This window comes from Drosophila tropicalis, unplaced genomic scaffold (genome assembly GCF_018151085.1).
Source record: "Drosophila tropicalis isolate 14030-0801.00 unplaced genomic scaffold, ASM1815108v1 contig_158, whole genome shotgun sequence".
NCBI classification, from domain to species: Eukaryota; Metazoa; Arthropoda; class Insecta; order Diptera; family Drosophilidae; genus Drosophila; species Drosophila tropicalis.
Genome location: NW_027172602.1, coordinates 7,695,973 through 7,715,737, shown reverse-complemented (window position 1 = coordinate 7,715,737; position 19,765 = coordinate 7,695,973). Strand labels below are relative to the sequence as shown.

At 39.5% G+C, this 19,765-nt stretch overlaps 3 protein-coding genes across 3 annotated transcripts; all 3 read right to left on the bottom strand.

Moving 5' to 3' along the window:
- Positions 1-935: 935 nt before the first annotated feature.
- Positions 936-3,745, bottom strand: LOC137585072 (probable ATP-dependent RNA helicase DDX10). Its single transcript, XM_068300729.1, has 2 exons — positions 3,245-3,745; positions 936-3,184 (listed from the first exon to the last, which is right to left on the bottom strand). The coding sequence occupies exons 1-2, from the start codon at positions 3,632-3,634 to the stop codon at positions 1,037-1,039; spliced, it is 2,538 nt and encodes an 845-aa protein (XP_068156830.1). The 5' UTR covers positions 3,635-3,745; the 3' UTR covers positions 936-1,036.
- A 123-nt stretch (positions 3,746-3,868) lies between these two features.
- sol (small optic lobes) lies at positions 3,869-12,092 on the bottom strand. Its single transcript, XM_068300991.1, is given in 10 exon segments — positions 3,869-4,624; positions 4,682-4,824; positions 4,897-5,163; positions 5,234-6,268; positions 6,270-6,962; positions 6,964-7,385; positions 7,827-8,140; positions 8,624-9,851; positions 9,925-10,565; positions 11,172-12,092. Coding segments are annotated over 10 exon segments (5,172 nt in total). The 5' UTR covers positions 11,423-12,092; the 3' UTR covers positions 3,869-4,446.
- A 156-nt stretch (positions 12,093-12,248) lies between these two features.
- On the bottom strand, positions 12,249-19,556 carry Ggt-1 (gamma-glutamyl transpeptidase). The gene is made up of 5 exons (XM_068303441.1): positions 19,075-19,556; positions 13,678-14,448; positions 13,184-13,621; positions 12,879-13,119; positions 12,249-12,806 (listed from the first exon to the last, which is right to left on the bottom strand). Exons 1-5 carry the CDS (start codon positions 19,077-19,079, stop codon positions 12,519-12,521), a joined length of 1,743 nt encoding a protein of 580 aa, XP_068159542.1. The 5' UTR covers positions 19,080-19,556; the 3' UTR covers positions 12,249-12,518.
- Positions 19,557-19,765: the final 209 nt, after the last annotated feature.

Genomic DNA, 19,765 nt, shown 5'->3' with positions numbered 1-19,765 from the left:
TATATATATATATATTTATATGTATATATATACATACATATATATGAGAACAAAACAAAAACAAAACCAACTTAATTATGTAATTTGTGTATCTTGTGTCTGAACGGACCTCAAACTTAACAAAAACAAAAAAACCAAACAAAAAAAGAAAAAAAAATGGAAAAACAAAAGGCAAAGAAACTGAAAGGATAGAGAAAGAATGAGAGAGAGAGCGAGATAATGATGGAAAGATGGCAAGAAGGATAAAAAGCAACAACAATTAACCATTATATAGTATAATTTGTATAGATGTGTGTCTATTGCATTATTTGTACACGTACAGACGTACATATATATACCGTCTATATATTAACGTATATATGTGTATGCATTTATTTATATACGCTAAAAAATATGTCTCAAAAATGAAAAAAAAAAACAACAAAGAAACAAAAAAAAACAAACAAAATTAAAACTGTAATTGACGTGATGTGTAATGATATTTTTAAAAGCAAATTTTATGCCACGCCCCCCTCCACCCTCCCACACACACACACACACCCTCTCACAAAACTATCCTGGTCCTTATCCCGACCACCACCACCACCACCAAACCCTTGACAGCAAGACAGATTGCCTTTTAATTTCGATGGCAAATTCCTTCCACTTGATCATCGAACAAGTTAGTAACTAATTTCATTCAAACAATTAGTGAAAGTGAAAAGAAATAATTGTCTGGGCGTTGTCTGGGTGGGAAGAAGAAAAGCTATACACAATAGACACAAAACGGGCAAAACTGATATGGAGTAATGATATGATGAAAAATGAAAAAAAAAAAAAAAAAAAAAACAAGAAATAGAAATAAATAAATTTGTGGGCATTTTCCAAATATTTGTGAAGCATTTCGATGGTTGTTTTTGTTTTTCCAAGGGCGGTTACAAGTCAAAAGAAAATGATTTGCAAATGAATTTGAAATTTAATTAATTAGAATTAAATTAAACATTAAACATTACAAAATTTGTTAAGTGATCTAATGAAATGGTCGTCAAATGCCATCTCAGCTGCCCAATAGATTGGCAGCAATCGCCTCCGTGTCCAATAAGTTCATTTTGTGTGTTAGCTTGGACTTTTTATGGACAGGTTCATCTTGGTCATCCTCATCCTCGTCGTCGTCACTTGATGATTCGGATTCGGAAACTTTTTCATGCCGCTGATTGTTTGGCTCACTTGTTGTTGGCTTTTTGCTATAGATTTTGTCGGGATCAGGTAGCCAGGATAAATCCACTGAATGATCATCATCACTATCACCATCGTCTCCCTCTGCTTCAGCTGTTTGTGCTTCGTCCTCATCCTCCTCCTCGTCCTCGGCCTGCTGTCGCTCAGCCTTCTTACGCAACTTTTCACGTTGGATTTTATGTCGCTTCTTGACTAATTCACGGAAACGCTGTTTATCGTATTGATCCTCCTCAGCCATTAGGTTTTTGGACAGCACCAAGCTAATGCCACCATCATCGTCTTTGTGTTTGTCTTGGTTTTTCTGGTTTTTGGCAACCAAGGACTTCATTTGATTGCGAACATTAGCCACTGTTTCGCCCTCGTCATCGAATTTCAGTTTAGAGTTGACCTGAAGATTCTTTTTCAGAGCCTTCTTGGCCAGGGCAGCCTTGGTGACTAGCTTTTCACGTTTGGGCACCACAAGCAACTTGTCAGTTCCCCCATCCTCCTCTTCAGTAGCATCAGCATCGTCGTCGTCGTTCTCTTTCTTAATATCAATCTCAGCCAAGTCAACGGGACCGCCTTCCACTTCATGATCCCGACGCTTAAGCTTGATAAAGTCATCATCATCGTCATCATCATCCTCAGAAGCTGCAAATGCCTGGGATTTGCTTAATTTTGGCAGAACCTGTTTCTCATCTAATTCTGGAACTTCGTCTTCGGTATTCTTTGATTTCTGAAGTTGCTTTTGACGCCACAGGAATTTCTCAAGGAAAGGAACTCGAGGCGTTACCGCCAGACCCAAGGACTGAGCATATGCATCTAGGTCTAGGGTAAACACATTGAACAATCGTTTATTGCGCATCAGGAACACAGACTTTAGATAGGCCAAATAGGCACGCTGCGCCGTTGCTCTTAGCTCTGGGAATTGAGCCAAGAATGCTTCGATTTTAACACGTGGCGAGAATAGTTTCTTGGGATCAATTTGTACACAATGTATATCAAGATTAAGTTGCTCCTTGAGTGCTCCAATCATGTATTCTTCCTCGCTGGGCGTCAACACCAAAAGGCATTCGCCACGTGATTTATTTCTAGCCGAGCGTCCAGCTCGATGTATGTACTGGGACACGTCCTCGGGGCAATCTAGCTGTACGACCCAATTCACAGAAGGAAAATCCAAACCACGTGATGCTACATCGGTGGCAAACATTACCACATGACTCTTGCGCAGAAAATCCTCATAGATGGCAATTCGACGATCCTGATGAAGAGTACCGTAGAGAGCCAGTAGACCGACACCAGGACGCAGTTTGCAAAAAATCTCATACAAATATTTGGCTTGTTTGCAGCTGGAGACAAAGACAATGATTTTCTGCTTCAAATGATTCTTAATGAACGACCACAACATGGTGAGTTTATCCTCCAGTTTGAGGACAACATAGCTCTGTTGCAGCAATTCGGGCACTTTTAAAATGGCCCGCGATTCGGTGGCGGATAAGGATGATGATGAGGTGACAGTTGGAGTATCTACCCCTTTGCCATAGCCAACATAGACTGGATCTTTGAGATTAAGCCTAGCCAGATCCTGCACCGTATTCGTCTGTGTGGCCGAGAATAACAATGTCTGACGATCGGGTGGAAAATTCTCAATGATTGAGTTTAGAGTCTTTTGGAAACCCATATCTAGGCAACGATCGGCTTCGTCCAGTACAAGCACTTCCATGCTGCTGGTATTGAAGAGGGGATTCTCATCCATATGCTGCAGCAGGCGTCCTGGAGTGCATATCAAGATATTGCACTGATCCATGCGAGTACGCTCAAATTTCAAATTCTTGCCGCCAATTATCAAGCCAGCGGAGAAATCATGATGCTTTCCCACCTTCTTCAGTGTCTCGAATATTTGATAGGCTAACTCACGTGTGGGCGATATAATGATTGCTCCAACGCCATCCGAACGTGACCATTTGTTTATAAACAAATGCTCCAACACCTGCAGAAACAAGCAATTATTACGTTGAAAATTGGTTTAATAGGTATAGTAGAAGCTTACTGGTATGAGAAAGGCCAAGGTTTTACCACTGCCTGTGACAGCAGCTCCAAGCACATCTTTGCCCAGCAAAGCGGGACCAATACTCTCCCGCTGCACTGGCGTGGGATTCGTGAATTTGAATTCGGCTAAAGCTTTTTGTGTCTTTTGCGACAGCGGGAATTGCTTAAATATTTTGATTTCATCGGCATTTATCTCCTCGTATTTGGCCTGCAGTTGCTGAATCTCTAATTCAGTGGCTGCCAATTTGGATTTGGAATGCTCCTCATTTTTGGGATTGTTGGGACGTTTTTTATGTTTGTTGATTTTGTCCTTGCCAGCCGGTCCCTTTACGCCGTTTGGCTTTCTAAGACCAGCACCAGGACCAGGACGCTTTGGTTTCTGCCTCTGCATATGTGACACTTTTGTTTTGCACTTTGTTTTCCTTTTTTTAATTATTAAAAAATTATTTTAAATCGGAGTTCTACACGTGCAGTATCGAGCCAGTGTTGGTAAATACGCATTTTATTTGGTTCGGCCTATCGATTGACAGTTTCACAGTGGCTCCACGTAACAAACAAGAATAGATTATTTTTATAGGAACTGTTATAAATTTGAAATTGTAAAAAATTTTAGGATTTTGAGCGGTTCGGCTTTTTAATAACTTTGTAGTATTTATTTTTAAAACAATACACATATTTATATTTGATATACTTAAATTCACAATACATATCTATATATAATAATTCGAATTTTTTTGTTTTTGTTTCGTTGAAATAAAATTGTGTGTGTGTGTTTTTTTTATTATTATTATTATTTTTCTTTGGGCCATTCTCATTCTGATTCACTTATCATATGCTCGCTCGCTCCCTGGGCTATGTCTCTGACCTATTATGCCCAAGAGTCAGTCACTCCCTATGTCATTCACGTGTTTCTATGCATTGGCCAGGCAGGCCCTTAGCGGACCTGACAACTATGCCATATAGTATACAGTATGTATATATATATTTATATCCGATTTCTGTCAAAATACACTTTATAATGACGTATGACGTTTCACAAAACATCGACTAGAATATTTAATAAATAAAAGAAAAAGGAAAAACAATTCGAAATGGCAATCAAGGATATGGATATAAGTACACAAATACGAAGAGAACAAACATCAAAAGGAATAACTTTTCTTTTAACTAATTCTGACCCCTAGCTGACCCCTGAACTGTAGTCTACGTAATCAGACGTGGAGCATGGAGACCATGAACATTCTCAATAGGTGGACAATGGGTGGCCCCGGGTGGTCCCCAATCGTGGAGACCTCGTGAATTTGCAAGTCTGTGCGTTAGCCGATGGGCAATGCTGAATCCCCCGCTGCCCTCCAGTTGAGTGAGTACAATGATGACTTGCCTATTGAAGAACAGAGATGTAAAAAAAGTGACCTTGGTAGGAGAACTGGACACTCACCGCTGCAGAGGCGGCACTGAGTCCACAGTCTTGAGCTCGCCCCGCGTAGATACCACATTGTAGCTTTCCTGACAATCACATTTGACATGTATCCATTTGTTCTCATGCCGATTCTCAACCATGACCACTAAGCCAGCCCAACCCTGCATTTAAGGGGTCCAAAAAAAGAGATGGTGATTAATAGATCGATAAATGGATAGGTTACATTGTTTTACCTTGGTCAAATAGTAGGCAGTCATGCCTTCGCGACCTTCATGTCTTTGACCTTTGGTCAAAGTCAAACTGATGATGGCATCGGCTAGTAGATGAGGCGATGGGGTTATCTGTTCCACAAGAAGTCGCTTGGAGCTGTGTATAGCCAGTATACATTGTGGATACTGATGCGGATCCTCAATGCCCGTATGCCAATGATTAAAGGCCAAACAGACCAGCAGATAAATGTCCCGCTCTAGCATCTTGTGACAGCCCACAAAACCACGAACCTAGAAAAGAACAGAGAGAGAGAGAGAGCGTTAGAGTGGAAGATAAAAAGGTGTGTTAGATGTATCTTACCTGTCGCTTGCTATGCTCCACCAGACGTCCAATTTCAGGTGCCGCCGGCGAACGAGTGCGAAATATCACAACACAAAGATCTAATTGGGAGCGCTGGGATTTCTCCGAATTGCGCTGACCCTCCTGAAAGAGTGTGAACTCTGCCTCTGTTGGCTCCAGGACTGTGAGCAGTACACACGAAATTGAGCACAATGGCTGAAGGGTACCCTGCAGGCGGACCTCATTCCAACCGGAGCGTACCTTACAAATGTCAATGCAATCGAAGTAATTGAGCACATCCTCGAACGAGATCCAGAAAACACCCTCAGAGGCGCCATGTGGCATGAGGGCATCCCGCAGATCATCTGTCCAAAGCTCCGAGTCATCGGACCAGTCACCGCGCCATGAATAGTGACCCCATGGATTGCGCAATTTCAGCAATCGATGTCCCTGAATATCCTTCACATCCAGCACCGAGTAGGCGTGGCGCGGCCGTAATCCCTTATGCTGGTACTCCTCCTCGTCCACCTTCATGTTGCCACCACCGCAACTGGCGCCCATAAGGAAGCGCACACAGCGCGAACTGAGCAATTGTGCCCAAATGAGATCCTTATCGAGCTCATCCTCGCTGGGCATTGGCAAAGAGCTGGCCTGCAGCGGTATACTCTCGCAGGGGGCTCCAGTCAATGTCGCCAGGCCCTCAATGGCCCGGCCCGAAACGAGTGCCTCATAGCATCCATGGATTTTGGCGACTGCCTTCTCAATCAAAGGTACCCATAGTTGCTTTCGCTTGGCCTGCGAGTACACCAGATGGCCACGCTTATCGCAGGGCAGTAAATCATCCACAAGCACTGTGGTCCATTTGCCATCCTTACAGAGCCGCACTTGATAGGCACCCTGCGGGCATATCTCCTTCGTGACCAGCACCTCCTTGACGAGATCCTCACGCTCCGCCAGCACGGCCAGGGCACTGAGTAGCCAGCAATTGCCCAACACACCTTGGCATATATCCGAGGGCAGTGGCGTCCGGAAGACAGCCCATGGTGGATATGCCCCCACCGTCGCAGTTAATTTCATGCGGACGTCGCCACTGAACAACCGGATTGCCTTCGGCGGCACTGCTCACCGGATTATAGTACAGACTCTTTGGTGCTGGGGGAAATGAATCGTCGACAAACAACTCGTTGTTATCCCGGCAATACTGTATGATATTCTGCCACTTGGTCAGTGCCTCTGTTTCCTCCAGCTGCCTTAGATTCTCCATCAGTTTGCTCTCCTGCCTAATATCTGGACCGGTTAGAGCAACTCGTATTGATTTCCTTGCCAATGCATCTGATAATACGGCATTAACCAATCCCCTTGGACTGGAGCAGATGTCACAGACCACCGAGGCGGCACAGTTCTCATAGGTGCAAGCGGGGCATTGCCATTTCTTAATTGAAGACGACGTTGAGGATGAACTAACCACAGAGGCAGAGCCGGCCGATGGTGCCGATCCTTGTATATTATAGGAGGAGGTAGCTGCCAAACCGGAAGCTATGGAAATGTTACGTGGCACTATAGAGCCACCAGTGCTATGGCGTTTGGGAATGGCTCCCGAAGAGCTACGCTGTTGGAGTGGCTGGTGCTGATGCTGAGGTTGTTGTGAATGCTGTTGCTGTTGGACTACTCCGCCAGCCGGTCCACTTGCACCACCACCACCGCCACCTATGGCTCTTGGAGATGGACTGCGTGAGCCACGATGAACTGGAGCTGCGGGCAACTGAAGCATAGTTGGTGTCTTGGCTTCGCTTCCTCCTCCTACTACACCTCCACCCCCCACCGCCACCTCCGACAGCGTTACCTGAGCTACCCACATGCGGTTCTTCATGGGATTGTCCATCAGGTCGTTCGCGTACAGATGGCACCGTCGCCGCTACTGCAGGAGCCACAGACATTGCCGATTCTACTGGCAATAATCGTATTGATTTGCAGGCACTGCACAATCCCGAATGAAGTGAATTCTTAAGCGTGCATTGGCTGCATGTCCAGAATTCACCCTTTCGCAATGTCATGTCCTCAATGGAGGAGATGCTCTTGAGCTTTGAGCCGCCACACACAATGCAGGCCATGGCCGATGAATAGTTGACCAGTGTGCATTTCTTGCATGTCCAGGGCTCATCGCGTGGGGTCTCTGAAAGGAAGAAGATGAAGAATACATTGAAACCAATTGGAATTGCATTTTCTGCATCACTCCATACCGATATAAATATATGGTTCTATAATGCATTTTGTGTCCATTTATTGGATTTGTTATTGTATCTTTCATTAAAAAAAGTTCTTGTAATTCTTGGAAGTTTTACAGTTACCTCTAGTTACTTCCATAATTGATGATATCGGAAGATAATATATCCGATAAACCCTCGATAGATAACGAATTGAGCTCGAATTTAAATTTAAACTCTGTTTTTCTTTTCTAAATTTTCATAACAATGACTTGGAACAGAATTGGATGAGAAATCTATTTCACTCTCACTATCTAAACTGCTTGGATGACTCACTGGGAACTAGCCCACCCCACCGACCTTATTGATAATCATTTGTGATGTATGTATGTATGTTCTTATTGCCTCACCTGCTGCGGCCTGCTGCTGCTCTTGCTTAGCGTCACACATCTCACAGGTCTGGGACCAGAGACGATTATAGGCATAGGAACATTTGATGCATGTCCACATTTTGCGGCTACTATTGCTGCTGCTGCTGTTGTTGCTGCTGCTATTACTGCCGCTGCTATTGCCGCCAATGCCGCCGATCAGCAATAAAGCTTTATTGTCGTTGCGTTGTGCTGGACCCAAACAAGCTGCTGCTGCTGCTGCTGCAGAGGAAGATGATGTTGCAGCAACCAGTCGACTGCTATTGTTGCTGCTACTGTTGCCCGGTTCGTGTGTGCTGCAGATAGAACAAGAAATCGTAAGCAAATAAGCATAAATCCAATTCAAATTAAATAATAATAAGAAACAAAGATCGGTTAATTATACATTTTGTTTGTCTTTCTAATAGCAAATTGGCAAAAAAAATAATAACACAAACACAAAAGAAAAATTGAGAACCAGAGAGCGATAAGAAAAAATATTGGGGGTATTCTAGAAGGCAAATGATAAAGCCATGAGTCAAGCGGCATAAAAACCCAAAAACAAAATTCAACAGATAAGAAGACATAATTAAATAAAACAACAATTTATGAGCGTATACCCTTGCTAAAAGTTATTATAGCTATTGATACCAAGAAGAAACATTTGATTGATCAATTGAGAGAGAGAATTGCTTGTCGGATTTAGACAAGATAACAAATTGGTATTCTTCTTGGGTAAACAAACTCTGGCAAGGGTATATAATTTTTGATTTAAGCAAGCTAGGTTTTGATTCTTTTACATTTTCGATTCAGTCGTTTTGCGTGGTCCCTTCCAGACCTTGGCATAAATGGAATGCTCTTCCACATGTAAATCGACACTGCTGCAACTGGCCAAAGCAATTGTTGAGGTTTCCGTTTCGCTGGCCTCGTCGGCATCGCCTGGCATTATTTCACTATTATCGGTTAGATCAATGCTGCCACCGCCTCCAATGCCAATGCCAATGCCAGAACTGGAGCCAGTGCCACTACTATCGTTATTGTTGACCGGAGCCGTTACCATATCCTGGCTGATTTGTTTCTTTTTTAATTTATGATGTTTGTTTACTTGGGCATAGATGGGTATGGGCATTTGTTGTTGTTGTTGCTGCTGCTGCTGTTGTTGTTGTTGTTGTTGCTGATGGGCAAGCATTACACATTCATTTTCATACAGTTGTTGTTGCTGTTGCTCTTGCTGCGGTTGCTGCTGTTTACCGCAATTGTTGTTCTTATTATTATGACTATTATTATTATTAATATTATTATTATTATTATTATTGTTGTTGTGGTGATGATGATGATGATGATGTGGTTGTTGTTGATAATGATGTTGTTGTTGTTGTTGCTGCTGCTGATGATGATGTTGCTGCTGCTGTTGTTGTTGATGATTATGATGATGATGTTGTTGTTGTTGTTGCTGGAGTTGTAGATTATGTTGCATATTGTGCGCCATTGTTATATTTGTTGTTGTATCACGTTTAATTGCCGGCTCTGACCACTCATTGACGGCTATAAAGACACCATTTCTAGGTATAGTAAATTGTTGTTGTTGTTGCGGTTGCTGCTGCGGTTGTTGTTGTTGTTGTTGCTGCTGAACTAAAGCCGTTGTCAACAGTTCTTTAGATTGTTGTGTTTTAAGTTTGGGTTTTAGCATTAATTGTTGTTGCTGCTGCTGTTGTTGTTGCTGATGTTGGAGATGTTGCTGCTGTTGCTGTTGAGGTTTTCCTTGCCGCTGCTGCTGCTGCTGTTGCTGATGTTCCGCCTGCTTAGATCTGGATAGTGTGGTTATAGTAAAATTATATTTCTTTTTGGTACAACTTTCTCGAACCACTTTATTGTGATTTTTATTATTATTATTCTGTTTGCGTCGACAAAATGTATCATTCGCTATGGCAAAGCGTGACTGACTGCAGGCAGCAGCAGCCGCTGCTGCAACAATTGTTGTTGCTGGCGGTGTTGTTGTTGTATTTGTTGTTGTTGAAGTGGCTATATCTATGAGGAAAAAACAATAAAGGAATTACAAATAACACTGAAATGAATCATATACAATCCATATTCAACTTACCTAAAAGCTGCTGATGCGTTGGCTTGGGTAAATTGAATATGTCTTTACTCTGATTGTTCACATAGCATATGTGACAACTACGTCCAGATGATGTTGTCTTATCAATGGCCGTGCTTAGGCTTTGTGTGCGACGAAAATGGCCATTGGATGAACGTAGCAGCGCCTGCTGTTTGCTGCCTCCTCCTGCTCCTGTCCCTGCCTTATGGTTATAATGATGATAGCGTTGATCCTCTTGAATTAGTTGCTGTTGTTGTTGTTGCTGCTGTTCCTGATGTTGCTCCTGCTGTGGATCTTGCTTTAGCTGCTGCTGCTGTTGTTGTTGGGGCAACTCTGTTGATGTATCTGAAGCACTACCACCACCATCTGATGAACCCTTCAATTGGCCATCCTTATAGATGGGGGCCAAATAGCTAACCGTATCGCAGATAACGCAATGCCAGGTCACTGAATTGTTATCCGTTTCACAATGATGGCATATCCATCGACGATTTAAGGCCGGATTTGAGAAATGTCGATACAATTCAATGGAATTCTTAATATATTTACGCGTATCCTCGCAATCCACACAATTGGCGGGCAGATTTTGGCTATTCCTTTGTGGACGCTTCAAGCAGCCTCGTAGCAGTGTCTTGTAAACGTGTCTGCGTCATTCGAATATATGTACATATGTGCATACATAGGTAGTTGGGTTAGCAGTTGGGATAAAGAGACAAAGGATATAGACAACTGATTATATATGCACAACTCCACGTAACTAATTCCTGCCCCATCAGCAGGACATGCGTTTGGTAAAAGTCTTTAGAAGGTTTGCCTAGATTTTCTTCCTTTACACACACACACACACCAATACACACAAACACATGGGCACATGGACTCACAGACACTTTGGTAAATATATTTTAAAATAATAAATCAATAAAAAGGTAAACAAAATATTTTTTTCTGCTGCTTTGTAATTTCCTTTGTTATTTTTTTTGTGTTGCCCTTGTCGTCGTTGGTTTTTTTTTCATTCTTTTATTCAAATCGATTTTCCCCAATTTTTATGTTTTTGTTGCTGTTGTTTCACTTGCGCTATGTATACATGCACACCCACACACGCACACATGCTTATAAGTATATACACACACTTACACACACACACACAAACTTGACATTTGTTGTTTAAAAGAATTTTAGCCTTGCCCCTCCTTGTCGCCCTGTTTGTCATAATCCTGCACCTGGCTGGCACCTCTACTTCGAATTCTTACCTGGTAACAATTTTGCTCTTATCATTGAGCAAGATTTCCTTATCAGCTGGCGGCGTTGTTGCTATTGGATTCGGACGCGTTCGCATAATGCTGGTATTATTGCCTGGTTGTTGTGCCTGTGACAATGTTGCGGTAGGACTGGGAAACACTTTACGCACTGTTCCACAATTGTAGCACTTGAGAGATTCGGTTGGATTGATTGTATTGCATTTGGTGCACGACCATTGCAACACCGACGATATGGTGCCCATATTGTGCCGCCCGCTGTGTAAACTGTTGCTGCCACACACTTACACACACACACACACGGTCAGTGGGTGGGGGTGGTGGATAGAATGTTGATTGCAATTAAATAATCCAGGGAGGGGGCCAGGATCAGGATCGTTTTGCGGTTATCAATTTCAATTGTTAACTCCGCTGGACCAGCCGTCGCTGCTGCTGCTGCTACCGTCGCCGATGCTGACGCTGCCGTCGCCGCCGCCACTGACCGACCTACCAGGCAATGGCCAGCACTGCGTCCACTTTCTTAACTGTTGACGCCAATGGAGCAGCAGCAGCAACACACAACATATTTAACCAGATTGAGATTGTCAACGAGATGGCAACGGTGCACAGTGGTTTCTTTTTGTTGTTCCTTTTTGTTTGCACAAACAAGAAAATCAATAAGATTTCATTTTGGTATTTCGCCTTCTTTGCCCCGTTGATAATATAATGTTAACTGTCTGTTGTCTCCAGCAGCGGCATAAGCAAAATGATCGAATACGCAAATTCTGCAACTTGGTATTTGCCAACCGGCCCAGTGAAATAAAAGTCCCTATAACTAAGAAAATTAGCTCTATAGTTTTCCAAAGCTACTTAAAATATTGAAACTAAATCCTTTTACACCATTTCAATAACAAATTAAACTTAAAATATTGACAAACATCAATTAAACGGTGTATACCCAGCCTGGTAATGGGTGTGGACAACGACTGTTAACTAACATTTTGCTCAATGTTATTTAACATTATCTGTTTGCATGTCTGTTAGTTTACATTAACTCAAAATGAGTCGTGAGTCGCACCAATGCGCGCTAGATTTAAAACCAAACTTTTTATATTCGACATAAAATTAAATGTACATTTATAAACAAATACATGTTGAACAATTCAATAAAATATAAACAAAAATCACACATTCTCATTTGGTATGATAATCTATCTATATACAATTAAAAAGAAAAAAACAATAAATTGAATAAACAAAACTTAATATCTAGAGTTCAATAAATAAAAAGATTTCGGAAACAAATGAAAAAAATATATAAACATGAAAACCATGTTGCATGACTGACGTTCGCCTGTCTCTCTAATGCTGCATTTTGTTACGCTGACCTATGGTCAGAGTGCTGCCTACACGGCGGCGATCAAAATATGGTTCCAGATCAGATAGGGCACCGATTGCGGTCACAGCAGCAAAACCCGAGCCCACAGGCAACTCATACATTGTATGATTAACCTGTCTCAGATAGTCCACAATGTTACTAGCCACTTCTGCTTCATACTCCACTTCCATGGGCACCAGCTGATGATGCAATCGACCATCGTTGACCGCATGATCCATGCTCTCGCCGCGTATGAGATACTTCATAATGACCTGATGAAGGCAAATCGTCAAAATATTTGAAATCAATTTTCAACTAGACATATTTAAAGACAGATTGCTTACAGATGCCACACTTGTTGTGATTTTGGTGCCGCCAGCAGCACCAACCAAGAGACGAACATCTCCATTTTGATCAACTAAAACGCAGGGACTCATCGATGACATGGGCCGTTTGCCTGGGAAGATATAATTAGCTGGAGAAGCTGGTACACCAAAGCTATTGATAACACCGGGTGTGGAAAAGTCATCCATTTCATCATTCAATATGATTCCAGTTCGACTGGAAGCCACTTTCGAGCCAAAACTGTAAACATGAATTAATTAATCAATAATTGTCTTTGAATCCTCCCTCTGCTAGTGCAGCTTACTAGTTATTAATGGTGCTAGTTATGGAGATGGCATCACCATTGTTAGCCAAAACATTCATATGGGCAGTACCATGATCCTCTTCGACTGTGAAATTGGCTCCGTAATACTTATAATCCTGCGATGTGGCGTCATCTTTGATAAGGCCTTGAACCTCTTTCACAAAGTCACTGCTGAGCAGCTTCTCGAGCTCCTCCTGTATGATGGCACCACTATCTGGGTCCATCTCATAGTCACCCAAGTTCGTACGCTGACCGTAGGCATGCTTGAAGGTCTCGATTACTCGTTGCCAATAGATGGGTTCATTATTCGTGTACAGATCGCTCATCACATTGAGTATGAAGGCAAGCAGGGGACCACTGGAGGGCAGCGGAGTGCTATACAGAGTATAACCGCCAGTGACATTTGCACTTATATGACCATCACTCTCCCAACGTACTCTATGGATGGAAAGGTAAATGTAAAACACCTCAAAATTGCCTCAAATCTGACTCACTTGTAATTCTTGAGATCCTCCTGGGTTATGATGCCACCCAGCTTTTGAATGTCCTCAACGAACATTTTGCCCGTCTCGCCCCCATCATAGATCTCGGCTGCACCATTCTCAGCTATCCGTTCGAGGGTATCAGCCAGAGTTAGTCGTTTCATGTAGTCACCTTGCACATAGGGTTCGCCCTTCTCATTGAGGAACATATCGGAGAGCGACGGTTCATTCTGAATGTAGCTTATTTTCGATTGAATGGCTGCGGCCAGATATTGCGACACTATATGGCCCTCACGAGCCAATTTGATGGCCGGCTGGAAAAGATTCTTCCACGGCAAACGACCGTATTTACGATGCATTTCCCAATAGCCAAGAATTTCACCGGGCACAGCACCCGCCAAAGCTCCAGTGATTTCCGTTTGGCCCACAAACATATCCTTGGTGGAGGCAGCCGGCGCCGATTCGCGGGCAATGACCGTTTCAATTTTTCTGGTGCTACGCGTATAAATTGTGGCCACAAATCCACCACCGATGCCCATTGAATGAGGCAGCAAAAGTCCCTCGCAGAGCAGAGTGGCAATGGCAGCATCCACAGCTGATCCGCCATCGGTTAACATCTCACCGCCAACATCCGCACATCCGATGCCATTGGATACAACGGCTCCGCTTAATAGACGCTGGGTATCCCGTGTCCTTAGCCCAAAGACAAGGCCTAGTGTCAATCCGGTGACCATTAGGGCTATAAGCAATAGCCATATAAAGCACTTCTTATTCCACACGAATCTACCATACGATACGAATAGAGAGAGAGAAAAGAAAGTTCATTAGTCTCAAGTGGCTGGTATTTCAATTGGTGCTCTTCGTATCGGCTACCCCTCTTAAAAGATCTCCGATTCCTAGCACCTGATTAACACACAAACATGCATAAGTACATATAAACTTATAACATAAACAAAACCAAACCACAAAACAAAAAAAAAATCTACAACTCTGATTTCAATCGACACGGCGTTATCTTAAAGTCCAGGGAACTCGCTGCGTCATCTTCATTCGAGGAGCGCAGCCTAGAAGAATATGTGTATACCCTTTTGTGTGTCGTTTTTTTGTGAAAATGTTTCTTACTATGTTAACTAGACTGAAATATATTTCATGGACAGAGCTCATAATGGAAATGGTCACCTTTTACTTGGGTTCTCTTAATAAAATCGTAATGAAACTGATTTTTGCTTTGTAAATCGAAACGGTAATCGTTTAACAAAATTATTTTAGATACTTGTAATTCTTGAACGAAATGAAATTCAACGAACATTTACTTGCATTTTAACTGAATTTGTTTTAGTTTTGGCAATAACCGTAATAAAATTCCATAAACGGAAACGGTAACCGTTTACATTTGAATTCTCTTTTATTTTTAAAGTTAACTAACCTTTTGGATTTCTTACAATGCTTACTTTTTTTCTCATAACCGTAACGAAATTGAGTTAAATAGCAAATTCTAACAAAATTCAAACTTTTATTGCTTTGAAATCAATGATATATCGATGACTTGAGACTTTTACATGGATTTTTGGGGGAAAAGCCTTTTATAATTTATGAAAGCCAATAGACTAGATAACATTAAGCGGATGACTTAACGTATTGCTAACAACTGTCTGGGCCATTGTTGGGTATTGGTACACGTCTACTAGATTGATTCTGACAGGAATTTCAGGGGGGTACTACTAGACCGAAAAATGTTATCTGTATGTATATTTTGTTAAGTAGTTTATGATGATTGGCGCACCGATCATAAATAATTTAGTTAGTTGGTTAGTTAGTCCCATATATATGTACATATTTATTATCATATTTTGGTCTAGCCATAAAAAATTTCCAAGACGCTATTAACAAGCAATTTTCTATAATTAACGCCGATTTTGTTTCATTTACTTAAGGGGGGCACCACTCATTCTCAATTCAAGTAACAATTAGTTGTTTCGGTTAGTCGGTTAGTATGTACATACATGTATATATATTTCTTTTTTTTTTTGCAGTTTCATTGCATTAAGCGCGTCCTCGTGGTGATACGTGATGATTGAATTGATATGGAGATATGGTTTACGTACATCGTCTATATATATGCCTATATGTACATACGTATCGTTCACGTCTGCAGATTAAGAGACCAGTGCTACTTTTTTGTTTCGTTTCAATTTCTGCCCGATCATTGTCGCTTGATAATATGTAGGTAAGTAGGTAGTTAGTTAGTTAGTTACCTAGCTAGTTAGGTATATGACACATGTTCTTGTCGTGTTAGTTTTTTTGTTAACTGCTAATCCATCAATATACAATATAATACCTATATATAATGACATTTATGAATGAAGGGCCATAGGCTTTACGATATCGAATACTAATATATATATGTACATATGAGTATTTTTGCGGAATTTATGTTTCTTTGTTTATATCTTTACGATTAGCAATTTATATGGAGGTCTCTTTAATAATATGCCGACCCGAAAGCAAAAAAAAAAAAAAAATGTTGTGCGTCAACCTTTTTTAATTTTCTTGGCTCTGATAAAGCGGATCAAAGGAAAAACTAAGATCTATCCGTGGAGAGTATCTCAAGTGCAATTTATGGCAACAATGTTGCAGCCCATAGCCACTATCACGTGCTGTAAACTTGGCTATTATAAAACCCATTAGATATACCTGTTATAAGAACCCCAAAAGTGGATTATCGTGTTGAAATTTTAATGATGGCTATATACATATATTTCTTTCTTTTTTTTCGGTAGACTTTAGAACTAGAGGCAAATAAAATTTGAATTGTTTCAAATAAACGAAATGTACCAAAGGATTATCATGATTTAACCTTTAGCCAATCCTATATACACATATGTACATATATTTTTTGATATTTCATTTTAGTCACATGGACTGTGAATTTATGATTATATTAGGTTTTTTTTTTTTGTAACCAAAGTGTTTTTGGTTTTCCCTTAAGAATTGCTGAATGAACATTTTGTGCGGTTTAACCCATTATAGATATATATATTTCTGACATGACTGAGCAATTTGACAAGTGTGACTTGACACTATGTTAAAGCATGATCATTCAGTTGATTTCACAAGAAAACGTTTTCAATTCGGTGTAAATTGAAATTGAATCGAAAGCTTAATAAAATTTTGCTCAATCTGGGGTTATTAATAAAACTGGGGGACGGGGGGATTTCCCCTGATCTAAATCTGAAAATTAATTAAACGGAAAATTCTCAATGTGAACTCATCAACATCTCGAAATTCCATTCAAATTTTTGATTAATATTAATTACTCAGAAGTACTTAATACTTGAAATCAATTAGCAAGCTACCACAACAAATAGTATAGAATTAATAATAGACAGTAAATAAATAAAGAGAAACAGAAACCGACAAGAAAAACAGCTTTAAGCCAAAGTGCGAAGAAAGGAAAATAAAAAGTCAACACCAGAAGATATCAATTGAAGTAAATACATAAAGTCTTTGGGTATGTATTAAGATATTGACGTTAATTGCACTTGTTATTTAAGGCTTCATAAAGATAAACTCAGTGCCCCGAAAAAAGCACACTAAAATGACAAAAAAACAATCGAGAATACACCACATCAAGATAGATAGATAGACTACGTGACGTCATTTGAAAGAGGAATTACTCTCTAGTAGTAATTACAAATAAGGCGCGACTAAGTACATATATCACAGTATGTTTTATTATCTAGCAAAATGTACATATATTATATTAAAACAGCTGGCATGTGTGTGTGTGTGTGTTTGTGTGAGTGTGAGTGAGATTGTTTTACAAAATTCACGAGTAGAGTAATTAATTAGTAATAAACATTTGGAATTACCGGTGGGTATAGCAAAAAAATGAATGGAGTTTGCCTCTTTCAGAGGCATTTTTAACCCACAATATCTTAATCTTATCGGTTTTGAGAATAATATATCCATAAAAATAGGAAAGGTATGCACATATAGTATATACATAAATCTACCAGGTATCAAATGTATGATTATTTTTAAACTCTGTACATATGTAAACCTCTCTATAATAACAATAACAACAACAATTATAGCTTTAAATTGTGCAAGCAAAGCGTTGCATTAACTAGTTAAATACTCTATAAAAATATTAAATTCTCATTACAGAACATTCTCTATCCATTGTAAACGTTTTAGGTTGAGATATTCTATTATAAATTTATGATGTAAATATCAATTTGTTAAGATTATTAAATATTTAATGAAATAGTCACTAAGACTTTAATATTTACAACTTATTTACAGTGCTGGATTAAGTCATTGTGAGGAAGAAAACCAAAGTACAAAAATCGGGGTTTCAATTCACATTCAAAAAACAATTTTTTTAATGTAAAATATTGGTAAAAAATTAACATATTAACAGAGATATTTAATTTTGTACATTTTTTGTTCAATTTGTTTGATTTGTTTAGTTTTTCGACTATATTTTCGTCAATTGTTAGACAAATTCAAACAACATTTGAATATATGAAAAAATTATATAATTTCATACCGATATTTTTAAAAAATATCATCCATGAAATTTGATATAAATTTAGTTTTTTGAGATTTTAATGCCAAATTCTTTAAATCGGCATTGAAATCTGTAAATTTGTATCAATTTACAACTTTTGAGTGATCAAAAATGTTTCTACAAGGCTCTAAAAGTCGTGGGGCCTCTAAGAATCTAATTCAGTTATATACATATATGGGTAATCTGACGCTGCTTAGATACTTTTCTAAATTTAATCTTTACGATTCTTTCTCTATAGACATTATTTTCAACTATTATTTGTTTTTGCAGGGTATACATTTGGCGAAATATCACTAAAATTACTCTAGCCTATGTATATATGTATGTACATATGTATGCATGTGTGTTGGATATACATATACATATGTACATTTTTGTGTAAATATTTCTGTTTTTCTATAGAAAATTCTATTTAGAATTCGATTTCTATTGTATAGGCACGCTTTTAATTATCGACTTTCGACAAGTTGATGATAAAAGGAAATTAACTAAAGTGTAGAGAGAGTCCAAAAGACAAGCCAAAGACAAGCCAAAGACAAGTGGAGGAAACAAGTAGTCGAAACATACAAACAAGAATATTATTAGTTTTCTTTCATCATTGATAAGAGAACTTGTGTGTGAGATGATTAAAAAAATTTCATGTTTTTTTTTTCGATTGAAATTTTGCATTCCCTAGGGTCGCTATACATATTTACATTTATTTTTTTTTTTTATTTATTTATGGGTTTTTAATTTCAATATGAACTTTGGCTTCCCACCGCTCTATTGACTAAGCATTTTTACCGTTAAAGCTCTATTGAAACACACACATACATAAAAATTATTGTACTTACCTCATTTTGAATGTTTTTTGATTTGTCTTTTTGCTTGATTATTTATACACTTTATATAGGTAGTATATTTTATTTAAACAATATTGAAATGGTTGAATATTCAAGGCCAAAAATTGTCAAATCATGACATTGAACCGTTAAACAACAAAAAAATTAACAAGCGGGTAAAAAAACCGATTAAAATCGATTAGAGGTGCAAAAAAAAAACACGTTGGATCAAATTATGCAGAAAATTTTAACAGCAACAAGCAATATTTTTTTTTTTTTCTCCGCTTTGTTGTTAATAAATAATAAATATACTACACACAAATGTATGTAAATATATGTATGTAAATCTTTTTTTTTTTTTTTTTATATGCAACTTATGCTAAATTTCAGAAAATCTGCTTGCTGCTGATATTGGAACTGCTTCTGCTACGTGCCGTGGGTGGGAATTAAGACTACACCACTCATCAGCTGCTCGACTGCGACTGATGCAGCCAGCGCAGTTCAATTCGAATTTTCTACTTTTTTGTTTTTTTTTTCTATTCTATCTCCTCCATAACTGTAGGTGAGCAAATTTTGTTCAAGTCATCTTGTTCTAACTTGGCTAGTTGTTCTTTACTAATACACACACACACACATATGTATACACATGCATGAGCGTAGCTAGACACTCAACACTTAACACTCAACCCCCTCCCGATATTTG

Coding starts and splice junctions, on each gene's coding strand:
- Ggt-1 (XM_068303441.1), bottom strand. Junction 13,622..13,677: donor GAGGATCTCAAGAATTACAA/GTGAGTCAGATT, acceptor TTCCATCCATAG/AGTACGTTGGGAGAGTGATG. Junction 12,807..12,878: donor TCACAACAAGTGTGGCATCT/GTAAGCAATCTG, acceptor TGCCTTCATCAG/GTCATTATGAAGTATCTCAT.
- LOC137585072 (XM_068300729.1), bottom strand. CDS start 3,634: ATGCAGAGGCAGAAACCAAAGCGTCCTGGTCCTGGTGCTGGTCTTAGA. Junction 3,185..3,244: donor CCTTGGCCTTTCTCATACCA/GTAAGCTTCTAC, acceptor TTGTTTCTGCAG/GTGTTGGAGCATTTGTTTAT.